This window comes from Marmota monax, unplaced genomic scaffold, assembly GCF_021218885.2.
Source record: "Marmota monax isolate L192 unplaced genomic scaffold, Marmota_monax_Labrador192_F-V1.1 WCK01_AAM20220418_F8-fsc00051, whole genome shotgun sequence".
Taxonomy (NCBI): Eukaryota; Metazoa; Chordata; class Mammalia; order Rodentia; family Sciuridae; genus Marmota; species Marmota monax.
Window position 1 is genome coordinate 6,316,096 of NW_026695202.1, and position 21,365 is coordinate 6,337,460.

The window sequence follows — 21,365 nt, forward strand, 5'->3', positions numbered from 1 at the left end:
ACCCCTAAGGTAAGGCACATTCAGGCCTACTATGTCTACTGAAGTTATCCTGATTGGGCGGGGGCAGGGACAAGGGCATGGGCTGATTGAACACTTGCAATGTGCTGAGCACTTGGGTTATAGAGAAAAATGAGCCAGGTGTGGTGGCGCGCTCCTGTGATCCAAGCATCTCGAGAGAGGAGGCTGAGGCAGGAGGATAACAAGTTTGAAGCCAGCTTCTGCCATTCAGCAAAGCTGAAAGGCATCTTAGCAAGACCCTGTCTCTCCATAAAGCATAAAAATGGCTGGGGATATAGCTCAGTGGTTAAGCATCCCTGGTTTCAATCCCTGGTGCAAAAAAAAAAAAAAAAGAGATGGGTCTCATTCTCATGGGAGGCAATTTTAATACAGTGTGGCATGTGCCAGTGTGGCACAGTGGAATGTTTTAAGTTTACACAGGAGCAGTGGTTTTTTAGCACTGTTAGCTGGGCATGTTGGGGAAGGCTTCACAGAAAAGGGAACAGCTGAGCAGTCCTCTAAGACTAAATGGGAACTGGCCAGGTGAACGTGACAGAGAAGAGTGTTCTGGAAGCAGGGAACAGAAAAGGCCAAGGTACAGAGGTGCTCTTGAGAACCACGAGCTGTTTTGTATTCCTGCAGAATAAACCCCAAAGCAGGAAGTGGAGCTGGAGACACAACCAGAGGCAGGCCAGACATGCTAATGACTTTGAACTTGCACATTTTAGGTCAACGATGCAGCAGCAAAGGATTGTAAAAGGAGATACGTGGGGGCAGGGGGTGGGGGAGAAGCCAACTGCAGCTGATCTGTGCTTCAGGAGGAGAACACGGAGGTGGTGACGGAGGTGGTGACGTGGAGGGTAGATGGGAGGCAGGGTCCAGCCTGGAGGCCTGTGGAGCTATTGGGGAATCCCAGGCAAGAGCACCAGTGCAGAGTGGGGGAAGAACACTGACCTTGAGACCCACTCATCTCATCCTCCTTCCCTGGGGGGTTCTCAAGACTGACCTGCCCCAGGCCCGGAAGACAGTTCAGACCTGCCATGGAGCTGGCCTTCAGGGGGTGGCCCGGGCTCCTCCCACCCCCTTGCCTAGCCAGGGTCACCTCCTCAGGCAGCCCCAACAGGTGGCTGCATCTTTGAATGCTGGGTCAAGAGTTCTGCCAGCAAAGGTGGCTTTGGAACCCTCTACTTCTCTTCAGAGGATGAAAGTCCCCCACTGAGGTCCCTGGCCAGGTGTCCGATGGTCCTGGGGAGGCCCCCAGTGGTTCTGAGAATCTGAAAGCTGGACGCCCCAGGAGAAGAAGGAGGCTTCCTACAATCCCCTCATCTCTCTGCAAGGAAACCTGGTGCTGCAGGAGGCCCTGGACCAGGAGGGAAGACAGAGCCCCAGCATCTGGGGCTGAGGCGGGTAGAAAAGGGGACCACATTTGCATTGTCCCCGGGTGGGGGGGAGCTCTTCAGTCCAGACAGTGGATGGGCTCCCCCCTCATTATCATCTCAAAGCGGGAAGAAAGGGGCTGTGTGAGCTGCCGTCTTCCCTTTAACAACTTCCTCCTCTCTGCAGACAGTTTGCACAATGAGGGAGCCTGGGGAGGGGGCTGAACCCTGGCTGCCAGGCTCTGCCAGAGCTGCTGGGACCGCGGGGCTGGCTCGCCCCCTGCTGGCTGCTACTGGTAACCAGGGACAGGCGTGTGGGGAATTCTACAGGCAGGATTGAAACTTGAAGGCAGCCAGCATCAGTGCGGGGAAGCATTCAGAGAAGTTAGGAAGTTCATGGAGACTCTCGGACGGAGCTCCATTTGAAAGGCTGATGGTCTGGGGCAGGAGGTCTCTGTCACAGACAGCCAGTGGACAACAAAGCCAACTTCCAGGTGAGTCCGTGGATCTGTTTCTTCTCCTCTGTCTTAACCCACCAAGGGCCACAAAATATGCCATGGACCAAAGGTAGTTGTTCTCAAGACCTAATTAAAGCACATGTGATATGTGATTAAAATATAATCAGGGAGACTGCTCTGGCCAGCAGTCCCCACCAGTGTGCGTGACCCAAAATGTATACACTGGCCATTCCTGTGGAGATTGAGACCAGAGCCAAAATTTAAGCGTCACATGAATGAGGCTATTCATTGCATCCCAATATTATTCATTGTGCCCCAACACTGAGTCACACACCACACAGAGACAGAGATTGACAAGATCCAATTTTGTCAGCCAAGAGCCAGCAGGGAAGACCTAGGAAAACCCAGTCCAATGGGACAAACCTTGTCCAGGTTGCCCAGAATTGGGCATGAAGAGATTAAACTAGCTTGCCCACGGGGCTGCTGTCAGGTTGGTTGATGGGACACAGGAAGGTTATAACAGTCTGCAAAACACCAACATGCATTTAAACGGCACCTTCTCTTGGCCAGACACCTACTACACATGTTCACATTAACTTAGGTGTCAACCCTACTTACATATACTAACTCTATGGGGTAGGTTCTGCATTTAGGTGCAGTGACTTACAGAGGTCACATGGTCACTATGTGGTAAAGATGGGATTTGAGCTCAGACAGCCTCGCTGTGATGTCTTATCCTGAACCATGACATCACGCTGCTATGTATTCAACTCCACCTCCATTGAGGAAGCAACTTCTCAGACAAAGTTGAGTATCAGATAACACAGCCAGCAAAGAACACTCTAAATCAAGGTCAAATGTTGGGTTAAAGGTCAACAGAAGACTTTTATAGTCTCTTGATGATGGGGCAGACAGGCAACAGCCTTGCCTGGAAAACAGTAACTCTGCAGACAACAAGCCCTAAGCTCAGACCCGAGGGCCACACTTTGTGGGAGGGAATGAGCAGAGAGGATAAACTTTGCGATGAGCACCTTCCAGCAAGCAGCGGCTCGGACAGCATTCAGACTGGATCAGATCTCAGGTGGCTCACGGCCACCCTGGCTCAGATAGGGCAATTACTTAGCAGAAATGCAAGGACTGATGTCTGAGTCTGCTGGACCTAATGAATACTGAGAATGCATTATAAGCTCTAAATAGCTCCCACTCCAAAGGGTAGGTTCCCTCAGCCCAACCTGAGTAACTTCTCAAGGAGGGAATGTGAGTGTCCACACTCATGCTAGACTAATGGAACAGCGGGGTGCCCCCGTGTATCCATGCAACACACATGGGCTGGGTGAGGACAACGAGGCGGCCTTTGGAGACACACGTGCAACCTTGTCCTCCCGCCACACAGGGGCTGCCTGAGGATTCATTTTCAGAATTTCTCTGCTTCACATCTGTTATAGTTTCCATCTGGAAATGTCTCCCCCAAAACTCATGTGTTAGGCAATGCAGCAATGATCAGAGGTGGCAAGATTGGATTATAACAGCTGTAACCTTATTAGTGGATTGATTCATTTGAAGAACTAATAATCTGAATGGACTACTGGGTGGTAACTTTAAGCAGGTGGGATGTGGCTGAAGGAAGTGTGATAAGGGGGTGAGCCCTAGGACTATATCCTGTCCCTGGCTCCTTTGGCTCCCTCTCTGCTTTCTGGATGTCACGTGATGAGCAGCTTCCCTCTGCCACCTGCCCCACCCCCCACAATGCTTCTGCTTGGTGCCAGCCAGCTGTGGACTGAGACCATGAGCCAAAATCAATCTTTCCTTCTCTAAGTTGTTCTTCCCAGGCATTTTGGTCAAGACAAGGAAAAACTGACTAGTACACTATCCATGAATTCCTCTGCCCTGAGTGCGGTGCTTCCACAATTTGGGCTGTCTTGAAGAAGGACACCGAAGAAGGGTTTTTAGTAACAGAATTTTTAGCAAATTCTGCCTCTGGCTAGATGAATAATATCTATCACTCCCCAGTACTACAAAGTGAGTGGAGAGACCTATTCCCCAAGTGCAGCTCCGTGTGACCACCAGACCTGAGCACATCAGCTGTGCTCAGTAGCTCAGTCGCTGACCTGGTGGCCGCTGCAGTGAGCTTGGGGAGCGCTGTCTGAGAAGCAGCTCAAAAACACATCATTTCCGGGCCTTTGGTGGTAGGAGGACAGGCTCTGGAGCCAGCCTGCCAGCAGCTGAAGTAACTGGGATACATACTGAGGCCTTCTGGTCCCAAGGGTTTGGGCTATGAGCCAAGGGCCTGTACTGATTTATGTCACCCTTACAACAACCTCATTTTAGGGCATGGAGAGTGACTGAGGCTGAAGAGGAATAATCTGGTAAATATTGCCAGCTGCATTTCAGGCTTCAGAAGTCTTCCAATATTAGAAAGGTCATGTGATTTCCATCCATATAGTATATAACATTTCCTGTGGGTTCCGGGAAGCAGCCCGCATCAAACACATTACGATGTTTGCATTGTCATATGAACGAGCACACCGAGTGACATAATCCAGACTGCCATAGCCTTACTGTCCTTCAGATTGGGCTTTGCTGTCAAAAGGATGACAATATATCTTCTAGTGGCCAGAGCCACTAAGTTTTAAACCGGCAGGTGGGGATTGTGGGCCTGTAAATGTAGAGGTCTTAGAAGAAAACTGGGCACGATGCAGATGCTGTAGGGCCTTGTGGGTCAGTGTGAATTTCCTTCCCTCTGGTCATTCTTTGAAACCACCTGAGCCCCTTAGGGCCCTCCTCTGTTCCCCCCAAGAGGCAAGACAGAACCCATGTCAGCTGTCACCCCGGCTGGGGGTGGTACCTGAAGACCCCGGCTTACCAGTCTGTGTGGGCATCATCGATCACCAGCAGGATCCTGGGTCTTTGAACCACAGGCGTGGAGGGACCCGGAGGCTCCATCAGTCCAGAGGGAGCCTGCGGGGTCTGCTTCATGGCACTGGAGAAAGAGCTAAAAAGGCTGGATCCTGGAGAGGAGAAGGAGGCTGCCAGGGGCTGGGGGTGCCTTCTCTCCATGGCGGGGGACGCGGGGGAGCTGGTGGAGCTATCTGGGCGCTGCAGGTCCGTCATGTAGCCGTTGGGCAGGTTGGCCACAAAGCTGCTGTCGGAGAGACGCCGTCGGAGGAAATTCATGGCTGTGGGTGGGGGCAGATGGCTCCCGTCTACTCCTAGGTGAGGCCCAGGACACAGGCTCCAGCCAGAGGCAGGGACAGGACTCGGCACAACCAGAAGTAGGCTTCAGAAGGATTCGCTTACCTGTTGGAAACAAGCCAATAAGCACATTAGTGTAAGTGACCTCCTTCCCTTTAAGAGCAAGCAGCTAAGCACTTTCCTGCTCCACTGTTGGTGGCAATGTAAATGGGACCGTCCTTTTGGAAGGGAATTTGGCAGTATGTATTAAGAGCGAACCCTTTTAACCTAAAAGCTCCATTTTCTGGAATTCTATCCCAGCAGAAAAAAAAATTGAAGTTATAGAAAAAAAATCACATGCATGAATGTTTATCACAGCATTATTTCCACTAGCAAAATACTGATGAGTAGCTCAACATTCCACCACAAGACATTGAATAAATAAATAGACATACAGCATAATCACTCAATGAGCCTTTTGTGGCTGTCTTAAAAAGGACACCAAAGAAGGGTTTCTAGTAACAGAAAAAAAAATTCATCTTGTAACATTAAATTAAAACATCCTGATAGAAAATCCTAGGTGTAGGATTCCTATAACCATGTAAAAGTTGAAATAACAAAATTTGGGAAACAAAATAAATCACGTGAGCAGTGGCTACATTTTTGTAATGTAATTATATGTCTTTTCTTCTTCTTTCCATTTAGTTATACTTTCCAAGTTTTCCAGAATGCATGTTGCTACTGACTGAAATATAGTCCCTCGAATTCATGTGCCGAAGACCTAATCCCTATGTGTTGGTATCTGGAGACAAGGCCTTCAGGAGGTGATTAGGGTTAGATCTGTCATAGGTGTGGGGCCCTTGCTATGGGAGTAGAATTCTTGCAAAAAGTGACATTGGAGAGCACTCTCCACGGGCCTTTCACAGGGCCCGTGTAAAGACACAGGTGACAGGCAGCCATCTGCAAACCAGGCAGAGAGCCCTTACCAGAACCCCACCATGCTGGGCACCCTGAGCTAGGACTTCCAGCCTCCAGAACTCTGAGAAAGTAAATTTCTGTTGTTTTGAAGCCACCCAGTTCAGGGTATTTTGTTATGGCAACTAGAACAGGCTAATACACACATGATTTCTTCTTTGAGTAGAAAACAAAATTTTAAAAGAAACAACTTGTTGACTTAAGATCAAAGTATCCTATTGAGAACAATGACTTTTTAATGGAATTTAGTTATATTTTTTATTGTAATACAATTTACTTAGACTGCACAGTGTTAACTGTACAATTCTTTGAGTTTTGGTAAATGCATATGCTGCTACAAGAGTCTATCACTTGAGAAAGTTCTTTTGCGCCCCCTTCTGGTTTATCCACACCCCGCCCATAGGAAAACAGGATGTGTGACATCACTTATTAATTTCCCTGTCCTTGAACTTCATATAAATGCGATCATATATATGACTCTTTGGTTAATGACTTCTTTCCCACAGCATACTCGTTCTGAGCTTCATCGATGCTGCATGATTCAACAGCCATTCTATTTTAATCCCTGAGTGGCTTTCCACTGGATAAACAAACCTCAAGTTTTCATTCCATTCTCTTTTTGATGGCCATTTGAAATGCTTCCAGTTTGGGAGCACCATGACTTCTAATCTATGAAGGTTTATATTGACAATATATTAACAAGCTAATTAAATTCAAGTATTGCTTCCACTAGTCGTTTACAGATCCCTTAGGGTTGTGTATTTAAACAATCACGTCATCTGTAAGCAGCTCTTCCCTTCTCTCTTTCCAATCTTAATGCTTTCTCTACTTTCACTTCTCATTATTCTAGCTAGAACCACCAGTACCGAATAGAAATGGCGGGGAAACATATTTAATTTGTTCCCAGTCTTGGGGAAAAGCCATTTTACATCTCTACTAGTATGACCCTGACTATAGGTTTTTATAAATGCACTTTATCATATCAAGGCATCTCCCTGGTACTCTCAGTTGCCCATGAGAATTTATCATGAATAGGTATTGAATTTTCTAAGATATTTACTAAATATGTTGAGAGTATTATATGATTTCTGAAATCATTTATTTGCTTAATGTGGCGAATTACATTTGATTGATTTGTAACTGTTAAACCAAATTTTCACTCTTGGGATAAATTCCCCTTGGTCATAGTGAATGAATCTTTTATATACATATATTTTAGGTACAATTTGACACTCTTTTGCTGTGGACTTTTGTGCCCAAATTTTATGACACAAGAGACTGGTCTGTAGTTTTTTCTTGGTAATATCTTTGGCACCAAGCACTGTTGGTTTCATCAAGTAGTGTTGAGAGGTGTTCTTTCCTTTTCTATTTGTGTAGTATTGGTATTTTTTTCAAATTATTAGCAAAATTCAATAGTCAAGCCATATGGGCTTGGTTCTTCTTCATGGGACAGTTTTTAATAATGAATTCAATCTCTTTTATAAATCCATTCATATTTCCTGTTTCATTTTATATCAGTTTTGGCAAATATGTGACTTCAAGCAACTTATTCATCTCATCTTAGTTGTGAAATTTATTGGCATAAAGTTGTTTGTAACATTTCTTTTTTTGATGTAGGATCTTCATGATTCCTCTTAATTTTCCTGATGTTGGTATATTTTTCTTTTAGATGGATCAGTATTGCTAAGAATTTACACATTTTATTGATCTCTTATAGAACCAACTTATGGTCTCTTTAACTTTCTCCTTTGCTTTCTACTTCACTTTTTCTTGTCATTTATTACCTAATTTCTTCTCCTTATTTTTAAGTTTAACATGCTCCTCTGTCTTCTAGAATTTTAAGACGGAAGCACAGATCACCAATTCTCGAATTTTCTTATTGACTAACATAAACATTTAAAGCAATGCACCATCCTCTAAGTACTGCTTTAGACGCATCCAAAGTAATTTGCTATGTCATATTTTTCTTATCATTTAATTTCAAATTATTGTCAATTTTCCCTATAACAATTTTGACCCATGTGCGGTTTAAACATGTGTTTATCTTCCGGGTTTCAGTGCTCTTTTATATATTTTCTTGCTCTTGTTTTTAATACAATTCATTTGTGATTAGCGAACATCGCCTATGAGGTTTGAATCCTTTGACAATCCTTGAGACTAATATCCTGGTTCATAGGGTCCATCTTGATGACCGTTCCATATGGACTTGAAAAGACCAGGCATGTTGCAGTTGTTGGATGCAATGTCCTAAAGAGATCAATCAGATGGTTGTAAGTTATGTTCCCCCGGGAGGTGGCACTCCTATAGTGACAAAAGCAAGACTTTTATTGAAGACATGATAACAACTCTAGGCTTGAATAAAAAGCAGAACAGGGCTGCTTCAGGGTTGGACTGCAGAACACGGTCAACAGAGGCCTCCGTCCACCTTACTGGGAGCCTACAGCTGGGCTCCTCTTTAGATTTTCCTATTCTCCCCCTACTCTGTTAGTGTGTACCCTGCTCACTCACTTGTAAATCCCACACAATTGAGCTCTCTGACTTAGTTCTGGATGTACCACGCAAGCAGCCCTCCTCCTCCTCCGGTCTAACTTAGTGTGTGTGACTCTCTTCTTTCAAGGGCCAAGTTCCCTCCACATTCTATCGACTCTTTGTTTCTCTCCAGCGACCTCCAGTAGTTTCTTTAAAATATTTTGTGCAGAGTATATAATTATCATCTCTGAGAGGGCTAGATCCACACCAGCTACGGATCATGACTGGAACTAATCTCTTCCACTTAAAAAGTACTGGATGGAAAGTTGACAAAACATCAGAGGGGAAGGGACCTTAGAGTTTATCTAACAGCTTGATCTTTGGGAGCTCTGTCCACCTCACACTGGTGGGCATTCCCCGCTCTCAGAAGATTCATCTCTTAGAATCTTTTGACCCACTCCAGTGATGGCCAAGACTCCTCCTGACAGTCTCCCCACTGTGTGGCCCAGGAAAAAGGAACAGCTATGGTTTGGGGCCAGTGTCAGTAAGGAATACGTGGGGTGCTGCCGTGGGGATCGACACGGGGCAGGGACTATTCAGATAGGAGGTCAGGGAAGGCCTCTCTGAAGAGACAAATTTCTCAAGAGAATTAATGGATAAATAATATTTACATATATTTATGGGGTACAATATGATATTGTGACATGTGTTTATATTGTGGAATAATTACATCAAGCAAATTTTAAAAATCAGCCCCCTCACATACTTCCTTTTTGGTGACAAAATAACTTGAAATCTATTCTTCTTTAAGCAATATTGAAATATCCAGTGCCTTGTGCATTTAATACCCACCATTGTCAACACAACGGATAACTGAAGCTCACTCTTCCTGTCTAGTTAAACTTTGAACCTTTCATCAGAGGTATCCCTTTCCCCACCCACTCCCTCTCACTGTCTGGGTAAATGTCATTCTGCTTTTCCATGAGTTTGACTCTTTTGATTCCACACACAAGTATTTTTATTTCTGTGCCTGGCTCACTTCCCTTAACATGTTCAACTGTGTGGCTGCAAATGGCAAAATTTCCGTATTTTGATGGTTGACTAGTATTCGGTTGCACATTTATATCACATTTTCTTTATCCATTCATGCAATGATAGATGCTGATGTTGATTTTACATCTTGGCCACTGTGAATAATGCTGAAATAAGCAGGAGTGAAGATATCTTTTCAATTTCAATTCCTTTGGATGTATACCCAGAAGTGAGAATGCTGCATCATGTGATAATTCAATGTGCGTTAGTCAGCTTTCCACTGCTATGACAAAATACTTGAGAAGACTTATAGGAAACAAGGTTTATTCTGGTTCACAGTTTCAGAGTTTTAGAGCATAGCTTCTTGGACTGGAAGCTTTTAGGCCTGTGGTAAGGCCATACCTCATGTCAGAAACGTGTGACAGAGGGAAGCTGCTCACTTTATGGCAGCCAGGAAACAAGGAAAGCAAGAAGAGAGAGGGAGGCTATGGGGATAAGATGTCCCCCTCAAGGGCACACCCCAATGGCCTAATTCCTCCAACTAGGCCCCACATCCTAAATCTTCCTTCACCAATAATTTAAAAATCCATCAATGCTACAACTAGAGACGTGAAAAACTGTGCTCTATTTGAGTAATATGAATTGAATTGCATTCTGCTGTCATATATAACAAATTAGAATTTAAAAGGAATAAAAAGAAATCCATCAATGGCCGGGTGCAGTGACCCACCCCTGTAAGCCCCGCAGCTTGGGAGGCTGAGACAGGAGGATCATGAGTTCAAAGTCAGCTTCCGCAAAAGCGAGGCACTAAGCAACTCAGTGACACCCTGTCTCTAAATAAAATGCAAACTAGGGCTGGGGACGTGGCTCAGTGGTTGAGTGTCCCTGAGTTCAATCCCTAGTAATCCCCCCCCACCAAAAAAATCCTTCAATGGATCAATGCCTACAGGAGATCAGAGACCTCATGATCCAATCACCTCCCCAAAGCCCCAACCTTAACCAAAACTGCACCAGGGACCAAGCCTTCAACTCACGGGCCTGTGGAGAACACATATTATCCAAGCCATAGTACTATTTTTAGTTTTCTGCACCTCCACACTGTGGTCCACAATGGCTGTATTAATTTAGATCCACACCTACCCTATCCCAAAGTTCCCCATTCTCCACACCCTTACCAACACCTATCTTAAATTTTTAAAAACAATTACACATCCTAGCAGGTAGGACGTGATATCTCACTGTTTTCACTTGTATTTCTCTGATGACGACTGATGATCATTTTTTTCATGTACCTTTTGACCATTTATATGTCTTCTTTTGAGAACTGTCTGTTCAGGTGCTTTGCCTATATTTCGGCTGAGATTCTCGTTTTCTTGCTGTCGAATTGTTTGAGCTCCTCATATATATTTGGATATTAGCTTCTTATAAGATGTATAATTTGCAAATATTTTCTCTCAATCCATAGGTTGTCATTTCACCCTATTAATTCCTTCCTTAGATGTGCAGAAGATTTTTAGTCAGATGCAATCCCGTTTGTTTATTTTTGCTTTTGTTGCCTGTGCTTAGGGGAACATATCCAAGAAGTCATTGCTTAAACCAAAGTCATGGTTTTCTCCTGGTAGTCTTACAATTTCAGGTATTACACCAGTATTAGTTCATTTCCATTTGATTTTTATATATGGTATGATATATGGATCCAATTTTATCCTTCTGTTTAGGGATATCTGATTTCTCTAATATATTTTATTGAAGAGATTATTTTTTTTTCTCCATTGCATATGTTCTTGGCAAGTTTGTTTTTTAAAAAATAACCATAAGTGCATTAGTTTATTTCTGGGCTCTCAACTGAGCTCTGATTGGTTGGTCAGCATACCTCTTTTTCTGTCAGCAACATGCTATTTTGATTACTATTGTTTTGTAATCTATTTTGAATTCAGATAATATGATGCATTCAGGTTTTTGTTGTTGTTGTTCAAGATTTCACTGCTTATTCACAGTCTCTTATGGTATGATACAAATTTTAGAATTTTTTTTCCTATTTTGATGAAAAATGACTTTGGAATGTATTGAATTTGTAGACCTCTTTGGGTGGTATGGACACTCTAACAATGTTAATTCATATAATCCATGAACATAGGATATCTTTTCATTTATTTGAGTCATCTACAACGTTTTCATTAATATTTTATAGTCTTCAGTACACAGATATTCTCACCTCACTGATTAAATTTATTTAAAAGTATGTTAGGGGGCAGGAGTTGTGGCTCAGTGGTAGAGCGCTTGCCTGGCACGTGTGAGGCCCTGGGTTCAATCCTCAGCACTGCATATAAATAAATAAAAGATCCATTAACAACTAAAGAATATTTTTTTAAAAAGCATTTTATTTTTCTATGCTCTTCTGAAATAGAGTTAGTTTCTTACTTTCATTTTCAGATAATCCACTGTTAGTGTGAAAAAATTCTGCAGATTTTTGCTTTTTTTTTTTTTAGTGAATTACAACTTTGCTAAGTTTGAAAATCAGTACTAACATTTTTAGGGAGTCTTTAGAGTTTTCACTGTATAACATCATGTTAAAAGTAACAAGAAACAATCCATTTCTTCCAGGAAGTAAACTGTAAGCTGAGATATAAAGAATGGAAAAATTGAAGCCCATATGCAAAGATTCCAGGTAGGAAAGGGTCAGGCACATTTGAATAAGAGAAGGAAGATGAGCTTTACTGGGGAGTAAAAATAAGATTTCTTAGAAGAAAGTATTTACAGAAGTAGAGAGGGATCAGATCACAAAAGACCATAGTGGGAAGAATCTGGTTTTAATCCAGTTGGGAAAGGATTACAAATAAGAACAATCCCTGATCTAGTCTAGCTGGCCACAGTGTGGGAAAGAAACTGAGGGTAATATGTTCATCATCACCCCCACCATATGCAGGTTCATTTTTTGTGGTTTCAATCAATCCCTTTCAGTTGTAGTCCAAAGTTATTACTAAATGAAAAATTTCAGAAATAAACAATTCTTAAAATTCAGAAATAAACCCTCATGGGTTTCAGCCACTGAGACACCAGGTCCCATGAATTCAATCTCCCCAAACATCTCTGCCACAGTCTAGGTTCACTGCATGCCATTCTGAGTAATGTGACGACATCTTACACTTTGCGGCTCCATCCCACTCAGTGTATCCACATTGTATATGCTACCTTCCTGTTAGTCACTTAGTAGTCCTTTTGGTTATCAGATTGACTATCACAGTATCTCAGTGCTTGTATTCAAGGGACCAGTATTTTACTTAACAGTAGCTGCAAAGTGGAAGAGCGGTGAAGCTGGCAATTCAGATGTGCCCGTGACAAGCTATAAAGTGCGTCTTTTAACTGAAAAGATGAAAACACAGTACAAATTTTGAGAGATCATATTAACATGACTTATTGTAGTACATTGTTATAATTGTCCTATTTTAATATTAGTTAACTGTTGTTAATCTCTTACTGTGCCTAATTTATAAATTAAAGTTCATCATAGGTGTGCATTGGGAAAACATAGGATTCAGTATCATCTGTGGTTTCAGGAATCCACTGAGGGTCTTGGGATGTATCCACAAAAGGTCAGGAAGGACTGTAATTGGAGGAGGCCAGGCAAGTTATGGGGTTGCAGCAGTCATTTAGTTTTTAAGTGTAAGAGAAAGAAGCTGAATAATGTAATCTCCAAAGTCTTTTCCTCTTCTGTAAGTCTCTCACTTCTTGTGAGTGACAATTAGGACACTAGTTATCTTTTTCATACCAAGCGTAATCTGATTCTGGGACAAGGAGTGAATGAGAGGGATTCTGGTGAGGAAGACCATGGGAAAAGCAGGACAGAAACACGGGGGGGATAGACCCAGGGAGGTCCCTGGATACCCAGCTCATGCTGTCCCTCCTTTGGCCACTAGAGGGCAGGAGTGGCCATACCAGATAAGAAAAATAAATCCCAACAATTTATCAGACAACGTTTGCAAACTAGCTTCTTGGAGGTGTGAAGAGAGACTGCATAGGGTAGTAGTGTATATACACAGGGTAAAAGAAGGTTGAAAGACACCTCAGACTTGGTGGTGAATCCAGGAGTCAGAAATAAAACCACCGGGTTACAGGTTTTGTGTCAAGGTGACAAGAGCTTAGTAAGAAGACAAGCTATCCCGGGTGCTTTAGCTACTTTGGTGAGAGATGAGCAACGGATCTCCCAGACAGGAAAGTGGACATCTCTTCTCCTGTGTCTCCTCGACCCCCCAGGTTCATTTACTTGCTCACTCTCAGGTGCGTTCATGTGCCTGGTCTTCCCACTTGCGGGAACAGTAGCAGCACCCATCAACTCAGGCCAGAAACCCGAGTCTCCTATGTGGCGCCTCCTTAGCCCTCGTGGGTTTCAGCCACTGAGACACCAGGTCCCACGAATTCCATCTCCCCAGACATCTCTGACACTGGCCCCTCCTCTCCATCATTTCATGCTGCTAAAAGCTCTCCCCATCGCCTGTTGCCACAGCCTCCCTCCCTCCTTCCAGCCTCAGCCGGTCAATCACCTTTCCACAGAAGAGCTGAAGAGAGCTTTCTAGACTGCAGCCCTTACACGGAAGCCCCGAACACAGAAGGACTTCACGGTTCGGTCACTGCCATTTTCTTTAGTGTTTCCCTTTTACTCTCCATCTCGACCTCTTCCAATGAGTCCTGCCCTTCCCCAAATCCGTGTCTTTCATGTATGGGGCTTTTCCCTCTGCCTGCTTCCCGGATCCCACCAGATCCCCTCTTCCTCACTGCCTGGCTCATGATGCCCAGGGAGGCCAGGAGAGAGTTAATGAGAGGGCGGGCTCCAGGGACAGGCAGGCCTGGGTTCCCTCCTGGCTCTGCCGCTTCCTAATGCAAAGCTAGGAGACTTATTGACCTCTGTGCCTCAGTTTCCAATAGGGATAAAAAGAATGGTTTCTTTGCCAATGAATGTGAACACGGAGTGAGGTGACAGATGTCACAGTGCAGAGCCTGGAATGACATGCACTCTGCCTATTAATTGCTCTTATTATTCATTACCATGGCTTATTATTATTGAACTCTATGAGGCTGCTGGGAAGATCAAATGAAAGAATGCCCCCAAGTGCTTTTGAGCCATGAGCAGTTATGCAAATGCTGATGACACACTATCATGGTCCCTGGTGGCATTTTTCAGTCCGACCAGGGTACAGGCTTTCGCCCTGGCCTCTCTTGCTAGATTGTCATTAATGCCCACATATTCTGTGAGCACCAAAAAGGCTTCTAGGCCCGGGTGCCCTCAACCCCAGTGACCTCAGGCGTTAGCTGCATCGCACACAGAACCTTAGGATGTTTCCACTGAACGGCTCCCTTGGGATCCGTTCTCATAGACACGCTCCTTGGTTATTTGAGAATGTTGTGAGGTTTGTTTCTGAATCCTGTATGTCTTGCCAGATGTATCTTCCTCCCTCCTGGCCTCTCTCAGCACCTCACCCCCAAAGATCAGACCTCTGGGCAGGATCTCACCATTGGAAGTGCTAACTCAGAGGAGCCTTGGACACAGATGGGAACTCCGGGGCAAGAGAGGGTGAAGAAGAGTGAGGCCAGATGCTCTGCCCACCTCAGTGCCATCACACCAGTTAGCAGGACTCTTCCAAAGGTATGAGTACGAGGCATAAGAATGTCAAGCAACCCTCCCACTTGGTCTTCGAGGCCCAGTGAACTGACTCCAGTGGTGGAATATTAGGCACCATGAAAAAAGAAGGGAGGGTACTTATTGGTAAGACTTGGTTGTAAAAATCCCATTCTACACTTACCATAAAGCCAAGTCCTACCTAAAAGGGAGCCTTCAAAGCTCTTCCCCGAGCCCTGGGTGAGGGCCACCACAGCCTCAGTGCTTGGCAACAGAAGCAGCACCCCTGGAGGCTGAGCTTATAGCCCTAGGAACAGCTCCTGTGGGTTTCAGATCTGCCACTGACTACACACAAGGCCTCACAAAAGCTCTTCGGCCTCCCTGTGCCTCAGGGTCCTCATGTGTACATGGAGGTAACAGAACAGTCCATGTCTCAGAGGCTCTTGTGAGAATTAAGGGACTTGGTATTGGCAAGGTACCCAGAGCCTGGCGCATGGTGAGCAACCGGTGTCAGGTGTGGTCATTATCTTGCTGGTTTTCAGGCAGTGCCAGAGGCAGTGTGGTTACTCTAGTTTGGAAGGCTTTGTGGTAGGGACTACAGTATTGATACGAGAACGAGCTTATGGAATGGATCTGACTTCGAGACCTCGCTCTGCCACTAGCAGCTGAGCAACCTCTCGACCACAGGCTCTTCATCTGAAAACCGTGAATATCAATACGTTGCCATAGGTCTTAAGAACCAAAATAAAATGTACTGAAGTGCTTTTCAAAATACTTATGTTTTAAGCTAACATGGAATAAAATAGACCTCGGGGGTCCATATAGTTTTATGAATTGTCATACATTCATGTACCCACCACCAAGATAAGGACCGTCTCCCCACTCCCCATGAAATTGTGTTGTTTTTATTTTTTTTATTTTTAAAATGCTCTGCAAAGGTCAAAGTCCTAGTGTTCTTCAGGCGGACACCTGGAGGGCCTACCATGGCGCACTAGATAGGGAAGATTCAAAGCCTGGCACATTTCTCACAAAACAAGCAGAGAAGGTGAATGCTAGCGTGGAGCTTCCTGTCATACGCTGCCTGCACACTGGCTGTTCCTCAGCAGGAACTCGGCCTCTCCAGACACTTGCCTGCTCACACTTCACCTCCTTCAGGTCTTTGCCTGAATGCTACCCTCTCCCGAGGCCTCCCCTCTGGGAGCCACCATCTGGTACTTTGGATCCCCACCCCTCTGCTCCACATGCCCATTATTTTCCATAGCCTCCACCCTCATCAATAAACCATAGAAATTATTTATTCTGCTTATTGTTCATTTCCTGCTCCTTCTGATAGAGGGCTATCTCCCCAAGAGCAAGGGCCACTGTCTGATGTGTTCACTGATGTGTCTCAAGAACCAAGAACAGTGCCCAGGACATATTTGGGCATCTATAACTATTTATTAAGTGAGCATGCTTTAAAATAACAGGAACAAAATTCAACTATCTTCACCTGTATTTGCAAAAAACAAAAGTGCTATTGTACTGAAGGAAGCACCTCTCAGTGCCTGACAGATAAACCTCAGGTGAACCAAAACTGATAAAATGAAGGAGACTCTGGCTCCTTTTATTTTAGTGGCCCTGCCTCCACTCAAACACCCTACAAACGCCTCACTCTACCGTCCACCCAATGTGTGCTACAGTAATTTTTTTGTCTCCCCCGTCAGGAACCAGTGTTTGGGTAAAAAGCTGGAAAATTCATGGGAACAGCATGGCCTGAGTTTCCTCAGTGTATTGATGATCATGGGAAGTGAGGGAGCCTCAGGTGAGGCCGAGAACCTGTGAGCTGTCACTCAAAGTGCATGGCTGTCACGTTTAAGTTCTTTAAGGAAAGGTCAACCACTCTGCTGCCAAGTGAGCTACTCTGTTCACACCTACAGACCTGCTGGGCCTTCTGTGCGCAGAATCTTGTCCAGCCACACCGACGGGCAGGCATGGGCTCTTAGAGTTCAAATCCACCCACGCAGGCCTTGACCTCCTGTAAGTGGTATCTGCTCGTGGGACACTGCGGATGCCAGACAAGAAGGATTCAGACTTTGGAGCTAGAATTCACAGGTGCGGGAGCTTTCTGCACCAGTGCTTTTGGGACATTTGTGGGAGGGTCTGCTTGAAGTCAGGAGAGGTGACATTCTTCCATATTCTTCCATTTATCTGCAGTCACCTCCCCACCCCAAATATATTCAAATAGAGAAATGCCAAAACGGTTCAAAAAACAAAGTCATGAAAATAAGCATTGACATTTGACAAATTAAGTCTTTAAATCCTAAGTTTATAAGGCAATTATAACTAAATTATCCCCAAGATAATCCCAGGATTTATTTAGGCACAGGATGCACAAGGCTCACCAGGCAGCACCCACTTGTCACCATGCCACCTGCCTCTGACTTATCCAGACTTTGCATCATGGTTGTGTCCCAAACCTGACCCTCGACACACTGAGGTCTGCAGCTCAGTCGTGGTCCTGTGTCCCTCTGTGACTGCTGCTCATGATAGGCCCTTCAAAATTGATTAAGGTGCTCTCTAGCAAGGCCAGCTTACCCTAAGATAAGTTACGTTTGTTCTGGTGTATTTCCCAACCCTACTTCTGAATGTTATCATTCCAAACTGGGGCCAGAGAGGTGGGCACCTCTAGGATGGTCATCTAGGACACTGGCAAGGTCCTCTCCTGAGGGTGAATGCCCTCACCTGCTCCCTGATGGCAGCTTCTATCTGCAGAGCGACCTTCACACCTGGAGCAAGCCCTGCCTGATGCAGTCTTCTTCTCTGAGGCATGGTGAAGTCTTGTTGTTTCTCAGGACTCCATTGCTGCATTGTCCGTTCAGTGTGGCCTCGAGGGCCACCCCTGCAACCTGCAGGTGGATACATGGGAGCATTTTCCTGAGAGACAGCTCCTGGGTTTCCTTCCCTCCTAGACTTATTGCTTTGTCAATTTTCAAGTATCAAACCCTAACATGCACGCATTTCACCCGGGGAACTTTCTAAGCAATGTGGATGGCCAGCCTTCATCTCAGGCTCTGATCCTGTGGCCTGGATGGGACGGGGAGCCTGGACTCCACATGTTCCCATGCTCTCCAAACGATCCCAGTGATTCACTGCCATTCCCTAAGCACCAGATTTGGTGAACCATTTCCCCAGACCAGATTCTCCAATTCTCCAAAATGGGAAGCTCATCCCCTCAGGATTTTCGAAATGATATGCTAGGGTATGGGAAAAGATGGTTAGAACTTTTCCAATTTTTATCACTCCCCAAATTTCTTCTCGGAAGGTCCATTTTACCAGCATTTAGTGATCTATGCTATGGTTTTGATATTAGGTGTCCCCCCAAAACTCATGTGTGAGACAATCCAAGAAGCTGTGGGGATGAATGGTTGGGTTCCGACAGCCTTAACCTAATGGGTGCATTAATCCCCTGATAACAGATTAACTGGTGGTAACTGAGGGCAGGTAGGGTGTGGCTGGAGGACGTGGGTCACTGGGGGAATGCCTTTGGGGTGTACATTTTGTCGTGTGAGTGCAGTAGACACTCTCTGCTTACTGGTGCCATATTTCCCATTGCTTTCCTCTGCCATGCCCTTCCTCCATGATGGTCTGCCTCCCCTCTGGCCCAGAGCAGTGGGTTGGCCATCTGTGGACTGAGACCCCTGAAAGGATGAGCTCCCAGATAAACTTTTACTTCCCTAAAATTTTTTTGGTTAGGTCTTTTAGTCACAATGGCAAAAATGCTGACTAAAACAAGATCTAATCACACAAATATGCTTGATCGAGGTGGGTGATTCACGTTTGAATTATTAGCCACAGTTCTTCGCCCCTCTCAGCAGCTGCCGGGTAGCCAAGTGACTTCTCAGTTCCCCCCAGTAGAGACCCTGGCCCTCCGACTTCAGGCCCCGTCACATGACTGGTTTTGATGAATCAGGGAACACATGTGAGTTAACGTCTCGAACCATGAGCTAAAGAGACATCATGTCATTCTTTCTCCTTGCCCTCCTGCACCTCTGCCGTTGCCATGAGAACACGTCTGGGCTGGCCCTCAGATCCAAGAAGGAAGAGAGACACGCAGAGGAGACCCGGACTCAGGCTGCAGTTAGATCCACCCAGATGTGCCCAGCCGAGATCAGCCAACTCCCAGGCAACCTTAAGTCACCTGAGCAGAACAGACACTTGTCGTTCATGCCATCGTGAGCCTGTGCTGTTTGTCAGAGTACTGGCTCCTGACAGTGGTCACTGGCTTGAATATCATGCTCAGGGAGGGTGACATCAGTATTTCAACTTTGCATCCATAGAACACGGTAGGCTGTTGGAAAATAATAGAGTAAGTGAATAAAGGCAGGGTTTCCTCTCTTTTCTGAGAACATTCTACTCCATATTCTCTGTGGCTCTGTCTGATATGGATAGATGGTCAACTCATCACACTTCCTGCTCGTCAGACTCAGAGTTTGGTGTCCAAGGGCGCCCCAGATTCTTGTGCTCTCCTTGTTACCCCCAAAATAAAAATTTGAAACTGGGCTCAGTTTCCTCTCTCTTCTTTAACCAGTTGGGCTCTCCATTTCAACGGCTCCCAGTAATCCAGCAAGGCCCTCATGTCCGGTCTCTGCCTTGAATCTTAGTCTTTGTCTGGGGTCCTCTTGCCTCTGGGAAGATCAGCTGCCCAACTCCTGGGAGAGTGGTGAGAATCCAGAGCCATGGCTGCCCATCTACCTGGCTGAGAGCCATCTGTACCCACTTCCAGAACCAGGGCTGACAGCACCCTGCTCCCCAAATCCTCACTGGGGGAACCCCAGAGATCACGCATCCTGACGCTGAATAAACGTGGCCAGCGCGTGCCTTTGGGAAAACGGGCATCTGAGGCAACATCTGAGTGTCTGGACACACGGACGAGGTGATGTGCTGTGCCCCTGAAGCACGAGGGAGTGACGCACCCTACAGCAGCGTGGGCCTCAGGGCTGCCGGTCCCACTCTTCAGCAACCAGCTGGGAAACAGGGCATCTGGACCCCCTGAATGAAGAGGACCTTCTAGGTCTGGGTGTGCCTCCGGGTGCAGAGTGTGGCGGGACAGGGGGCCGCAGCAGGACCCTTTCTGGTGGGCAACAAGGGCCTGGGGTCCTCTCAGGAAGAGGTGCCGTGCCTCTTCCTGTATGTGCTCAGCGAATCCAAGACGGGCAGCACCGACTCCAACTTTCTTGTTTTTTTAATTATTATTCCAACTGCAAAGGGACCTTCAAAGGAGGTTTCCTCTTGGGAAATGAATCCTCCCTTTCTTCCTTTCCTCCCTTCCTCTCTCCGTTACTTCTTCCCTCTCTTCTCTCTTTCCTGTTTCTTGTTTCTGCATGTTTCATTTCATTTCATTTTGAAGCTGAAATGGACCTAGGAGTTGACTCTACTCCTTCTGCAGATAAGACCCCCTTTTATAGTCTTTCTAACTTCAAATTAATTTATATCATTTATTGAGGACCAAAGAAATGCCAAACATTCTGATTTTTATATTATCTTTTTATTCTAATTTGTTATATATGGCAGCAGAATGCATTTCTATTCATAATAAACATACAGAGCACGATTTTTCATGTCTCTGGTTGTAGAGTCACACCATTCATGTCTTCATGCACATACTTAGGGTAATGATGTCCATCTTGTTCCACCACCTTTCCTACTCCATGTCCCTTCCTGTCCCCTACCTCCCCCTTGCTCTATCTAGAGTTCATCTAATCCTCCCATGCTCCCTGGCCAACCCCATTATGAATCAGCCTCTTTATATCAGAGAAAACATTTGGCATTTGGTTTTTTGGGGGGACTGGCTAACTTCACTTAGTATTATATTCTCCAGCTCCATTTATTTACCTGAAAATGCCATGACTTTATTCTCTTTCAGTGCTGAATAGTATTCCATTGTGCATATATGCCACATTTTCTTTGTCCATTCTTCTACTGAAGGACAAACAAAAACTATACAACAAAAAGAAAGAAATTAAAGAAGACCTTAGAAGATGGAAAGATCTCCCTTGTTCTTGGATAGGCAGAATTAATGACAAAATGACCATACTACCAAAAGTACTATATAGACTTAATGTAATTCCAATCAAAATCCCAATGACATTCCTCATAGAAATAGAAAAAGAAGTCATGAAATTTATCGGGGAAAATAAGAGACCCAAAATATCCAAAGCAATCCTTAGCAGGAAGAATGAAGCAGGTTGCATCACTATACTATACTACAGAGCAATAGTAACAAAAACAGCATGG

The 21,365-nt window shown here is 45.1% G+C and overlaps 1 protein-coding gene and 1 long non-coding RNA gene across 3 annotated transcripts in view; one reads left to right on the plus strand and one right to left on the minus strand.

Moving 5' to 3' along the window:
- Positions 1–16,384, plus strand: part of LOC124083059 (uncharacterized) — a 92,511-nt gene extending 76,127 nt beyond the window's left edge. The window contains exon 3 of the long non-coding RNA XR_006848592.2: positions 14,915–16,384. This is a non-coding gene — a long non-coding RNA (uncharacterized LOC124083059). The remainder of the gene's footprint in view (positions 1–14,914) is intronic.
- Syn3 (synapsin III) overlaps positions 1–21,365 on the minus strand; it is a 427,730-nt gene that overhangs the window by 383,277 nt on the left and 23,088 nt on the right. For both annotated transcript variants that reach the window (XM_046429615.2, XM_058574327.1), the window contains exon 2: positions 4,695–5,128. In XM_046429615.2, the coding sequence (XP_046285571.1) occupies positions 4,695–5,005 (311 nt within the window). In that variant the 5' untranslated portion in view covers positions 5,006–5,128. The remainder of the gene's footprint in view (positions 1–4,694; positions 5,129–21,365) is intronic.